The sequence below is a fragment of the Phalaenopsis equestris genome, unplaced genomic scaffold (assembly GCF_001263595.1).
Source record: "Phalaenopsis equestris unplaced genomic scaffold, ASM126359v1 Scaffold000511, whole genome shotgun sequence".
In the NCBI taxonomy this organism is placed as follows: Eukaryota; Viridiplantae; Streptophyta; class Magnoliopsida; order Asparagales; family Orchidaceae; genus Phalaenopsis; species Phalaenopsis equestris.
Genome location: NW_018164951.1, coordinates 1,112,445 through 1,118,267, shown reverse-complemented (window position 1 = coordinate 1,118,267; position 5,823 = coordinate 1,112,445). Strand labels below are relative to the sequence as shown.

General features: G+C 32.9%; 1 protein-coding gene across 1 annotated transcript in view; it reads left to right on the top strand.

Moving 5' to 3' along the window:
* LOC110028395 overlaps positions 1–5,499 on the top strand; it is a 9,814-nt gene extending 4,315 nt beyond the window's left edge. The window contains exons 9-12 of the mRNA XM_020730228.1: positions 3,393–3,488; positions 3,594–3,916; positions 4,944–5,064; positions 5,170–5,499. Coding sequence (XP_020585887.1) covers positions 3,393–3,488; positions 3,594–3,916; positions 4,944–5,064; positions 5,170–5,499 — 870 coding nt within the window. The remainder of the gene's footprint in view (positions 1–3,392; positions 3,489–3,593; positions 3,917–4,943; positions 5,065–5,169) is intronic.
* Positions 5,500–5,823: the final 324 nt, after the last annotated feature.

The following is a 5,823-nucleotide window of genomic DNA, read 5'->3' as shown; positions in this document are numbered from 1 at the left end:
TGCTGAAGGTAAGAATCATCATATAAAATGTTTTAAAACCAATATATATATATATATAGCGCATGTATGAGTGTGTGTATGAACTGAGGCTTTACCTTTTAAGGGACCAAAAATTAATTAACTTGAAATTGAATTTTGGCTTAAATCAAATCAAAGTTAAATCAAACTCAGATTACAGTTAATGGGCCTTGTTAGGCTCGAATTGAGATCATATCGAGCCAACATATTAGAAGATTTGGCTTTGCTTGAGATCAAATTGAACGTTTTTGAGCTATTTTTGAGTAAAGGTTAGATTAACTTGAGATTAAATCAATAATAGATCAAGAATTGAAACACACATTTGTGTGTTAAAATAAGTCACACTATGGCACACTTTGTGTCGTGAATATTATACTCCCTTATGCCTGATACGCCTTTTATGCTATCCGGACTAGTGGATTTGCTGAAGAAAACCTGGCTTTTTCCGCTTTGAACGGTTTGCCGTTTTCTCTTTTTCCACCAATAAAATTTTGAGATGATTGCATACATAGCATCTTAAACATTGCTATCTAGAAAGATCACCCTGACCAATGTATTTATGTGTGACACGATCAAATCATTAAAAATTTGATAAAGATAAAAAATATGGCGGGGTTTTATTGTGAATTTTAATATTTGAGTGAGAATTTAAAAAAAAACAGTCACCAGTTGTAAATAACAATGTCTCAAGTGCTATGTATGTATGTTTTTTTTTTTTTTTTTTTTTTTTTTTTTTTTTTTGGGCAAATCTTCTGATTGTTCTTAAAATACTACTATAAGAATAAAGTTTTATTGTTTTTTAGAGGATTTACATACATACCACTTAATTCCTATGTATTTGCATATCTAACACCTAAACTTTAAATTTTACGTACTCATACGCCGCCATATGCTTGAAAGAGTTTGTTTCACTTAATCCTATGTATTTGCATACCACTTATTCCTATGAAACATCTGAGTGGTATAAATATAAAATGTAATAGTTTTGGAGTTTGATATGAAAATATGTAAGAATTGGGTGGTATGTATGCATGTACATTATAAGATGAGACCGTTAATTATATTTGCTAAGGCGGTGTTATCAGCGCTCCATCTAAACCACAGTTTATAAAACCAAAGGCATAACGTCTTTTCAACATTTCTCTCTTACAGTGAAGCCGAAGCCCTTCACTGGTCCAGACGTAGGACCAGCAACAGAGCAGCCAACTTTAGCCCTACCTCCAGCTCCGTTTAAGCCTCCGGAAAAATCTTCTCGGGTTAATAAGAACAAATTCACTTTAGGCAAATTGTTTAATTTTTCTGCATAATGAATAAGTACCTTGCTAATAAAGTACGGCATTTGTCATCTTTACCATCTCTGCCAATTTTCAGACAATGCAGTGGCATGGTGGGTTGATGCTTTGCCTTGTCAGTTTAAGCCCCTGTAACACTTGTGAAATGAATAAAACTTTTGATTTTGATTTTTTATTTTTTTTTATATTTTTTTACTTGAAATAAAACATTTTTCAGAACAGAAAAATAATAAAAGGGAAATTTAGGTGCATACCCCACAATTCTTATGTATTTACATATCTAATACCTAAAGTTTGTTATTTATATTTACGGCTTTGGTGTCATAAACTTATGCATTTATGCATGAACATGTGAATGAAAATATGAATTTCATTTTTAAAAGAATATTAATGTCTTTGGTGTCATAAACTTATGCATGAGCATGTGTACGAAAATATGAATTTCATTTTTAAAAGAATATTAATGGTGGTATTTTTTATGTATGTAAGTGCTCCTAATTACTAATAAATAACAGAATAGGAATTGGGTGTCATGTATGTAAATGCCCCTAATTACTAATAAATGGCAGAATAGTCCAATGAAATGACTTGGACAACAATTACTTATCAATCTACTGGAATGTGATACTCAAACATTACACATTGATCTTGACCAAGAGTTTGGAATCCCTTGTTTAGTGCTCTCCATCATAGTGCAATTTTTTATCCTCTCAATGACCACCTTTTTAAATTATAATCTAATGGAAACTTATATAAATACCACATAATTCTTATGTATTTAAATTTAATCGTAAAATAAGTCTATAATGTCTGAGGATAGCTCTTCATGATTTTGGCTTACCTAAATATAACTATAGTGTAAATCTATTGTGTGTGGAGAAGATGGGTAAAGCTATGTAAATTAATAGGTGATGGAGTTTATTTCTTGGATGTTTCAGAGGATTCATAGAACCTTTAGAATTTCAATAGTATTCCTAAATGATCTTCATAAGTGTTTAATAAAAATTTTTAAGAAACACAATTTAACCGATATCTTAAATACTTCTCATTGTTATGAACATTTAGAAGGTAGATGTTTTAATTTGCCATAATTAAATTTAATTTGATGATGTTGCCCATAAGTTGATTTAGGGGACAAATCTGACACAAGCTGACCCAATTGACCATTTGATGATTCCAACAATTGGCCCAATAAAAATTCTAATCATTGGCCGAATTAAAATAATTTGATGATGTTGCCCATAAGATTGACTGGTCGGCCTGCAAGCTGCAGTGCTACTTGTTGCACGTGGAAGGCCTATGGAGTGCCAAAGATGGCTTATCTGGTGGTACGGTTGATGGTGCGCGATGACAGCCTTCAACAATGCACAATGCAGTAGATGGTTGCGATAATCATCATAATTTATTATATATTGAAAAATCATTCATATATCATAAATTTTAAATGCACTCAAAATAAATTATCAATTACATTTTAAATTGGTTTTTCAACAAACTAAATATCTAAAATCAAACATCCAAGATGTCAAAACCTCTTTCATTTCACCCCCATTTTTTAACAAAGCAATAAACCCGGAAAATTTTTTTTATATCAATTAGATGTTCAAGAAATTAAAAATTATTAAATTTTGATCAAGGATAAGATATTACAACCTTTGCTCACAAAAAGAAAAAAAAAAGTGATGCTTTGTTTTTGGTGCTCGGCACCGATTTTCCTTTTTATGTTTAATTAGTTGTATTTTGGGTACTGCATGTAAAGATGCATGCAAATGCAATGTCTGATATACACCGTAGATTAATATGATCACAATTTTTTTTTTATAAAAAAAAAATTAAAGTGAGGCCACATCTTACTGTGATTCCCTTCCGCATTAAACCAGGCGTCGCATTGTCTTCTTCATATTGCTTGTGCCAGCTCCGCGCTCGAGGATCCTTCAAACACCACGGTGAAGCGCATTTTTCTATACTGTTCTTAATTTTTTTCTGCAAGCAACATGGAAGGGCAAACAACCTCAATTGAGCCATGGGGTTTAGAAGAAGGAATTCCCTTTTGCCAGAAAAAATGATGGCATACTCCGAAAGATTGTATTGATCTATAATGGGGGCTTCAAGTCCCTTTCTGCAAAGTATTCAACATCAAACGCTCATGAATGCTGTGATTCTAATGAACTTTCAAAGGTATGTTAATATCTTCTTTTTATTTTGGCTCTCGGAGAGAAGTGACTTTGAACAAACAGTCAGTTTTACTTATTGCATATCTGTATTTATTGAAAGAATCTACAGAAAATGCTCGTTGAATCTACTAAATCTTCAAACGTAATAAAGAATGCTGATTTTAGAGAAGGAATGAATTTCTGGACGAGAAACTCTGATAGATGTCAAGCCGAAGTTGTTTCTTCAGGCGATGATAACTATGCTATTGTGAGCGGTGGAGGAGAGTGTTGGCCGAGCATAGAGCAGAATATAACCGAACAAGTTTATGTGGGTTCCATATTTGAAGTTTCAGCTGATGTCTCAGCTAAGGGCGGTGGCGGTGAGAAATTTGAGATGTATGCTTGTTTTAAGATCGAGAACTTGGAGTCTTTTTCCTTTCTTCGAGTTGGAAGGTATTAGTAGTTCATGGATGTTTCATCATAATCGTAATTATCATTCTGTTCTATTTTCATTACTTTGTTGCTTCCTTCTAAATCATTTTAAATTGTATTTGTTGAAATTTGCTAGATGCGTATTAATAGTTAGTTTTTTAGTGTTTGCACGAAAATCTAACAAGTATAATTGATCAGCGGAATGTTGGGGGCGGCATGGTGATTATTTAATGTTTTTATGTTGCATGAAAATTTAACACATATTTAAGTAATTAAAGATAAATGAACAGGAGAATACATTTCAATTTATATGTGAATAACTCAAGTAATAGGAAAAAAATGATATATAGGGGTAGTTCAACAAAAATAGCTAGGATGTTTGAATACTCAATAGCACGACATGAATATGGAGGCGATAGCATGCCATGAATACTCAATACGATGGTTGTAGCATTAGTTTGTCGTAGAGGCCGCTGTTAAATGCCACCGTAATAGTTGATTATGTCGGTAATAAATGGTTACTTTCTTTCATTTCACCCCCATTTTTTAACAAAGCAATAAACCCGGGAAATTTTTTTTTTATCAATTAGATGTTCAAGAAATTAAAAATTATTAAATTTTGATCAAGGATAAGATATTACAACCTTTGCTCACAAAAAGAAAAAAAAAAGTGATGCTTTGTTTTTGGTGCTCGGCACCGATTTTCCTTTTTATGTTTAATTAGTTGTATTTTGGGTACTGCATGTAAAGATGCATGCAAATGCAATGTCTGATATACACCGTAGATTAATATGATCACAATTTTTTTTTTATAAAAAAAAAATTAAAGTGAGGCCACATCTTACTGTGATTCCCTTCCGCATTAAACCAGGCGTCGCATTGTCTTCTTCATATTGCTTGTGCCAGCTCCGCGCTCGAGGATCCTTCAAACACCACGGTGAAGCGCATTTTTCTATACTGTTCTTAATTTTTTTCTGCAAGCAACATGGAAGGGCAAACAACCTCAATTGAGCCATGGGGTTTAGAAGAAGGAATTCCCTTTTGCCAGAAAAAATGATGGCATACTCCGAAAGATTGTATTGATCTATAATGGGGGCTTCAAGTCCCTTTCTGCAAAGTATTCAACATCAAACGCTCATGAATGCTGTGATTCTAATGAACTTTCAAAGGTATGTTAATATCTTCTTTTTATTTTGGCTCTCGGAGAGAAGTGACTTTGAACAAACAGTCAGTTTTACTTATTGCATATCTGTATTTATTGAAAGAATCTACAGAAAATGCTCGTTGAATCTACTAAATCTTCAAACGTAATAAAGAATGCTGATTTTAGAGAAGGAATGAATTTCTGGACGAGAAACTCTGATAGATGTCAAGCCGAAGTTGTTTCTTCAGGCGATGATAACTATGCTATTGTGAGCGGTGGAGGAGAGTGTTGGCCGAGCATAGAGCAGAATATAACCGAACAAGTTTATGTGGGTTCCATATTTGAAGTTTCAGCTGATGTCTCAGCTAAGGGCGCTGGCGGTGAGAAATTTGAGATGTATGCTTGTTTTAAGATCGAGAACTTGGAGTCTTTTTCCTTTCTTCGAGTTGGAAGGTATTAGTAGTTCATGGATGTTTCATCATAATCGTAATTATCATTCTGTTCTATTTTCATTACTTTGTTGCTTCCTTCTAAATCATTTTAAATTGTATTTGTTGAAATTTGCTAGATGCGTATTAATAGTTAGTTTTTTAGTGTTTGCACGAAAATCTAACAAGTATAATTGATCAGCGGAATGTTGGGGGCGGCATGGTGATTATTTAATGTTTTTATGTTGCATGAAAATTTAACACATACTTAAGTAATTAAAGAGAAATAAGCATGAGAATACATTTCAATTTATATTTGAATAACTCAAGTAATAGGAAAAAAATGATATATAGGG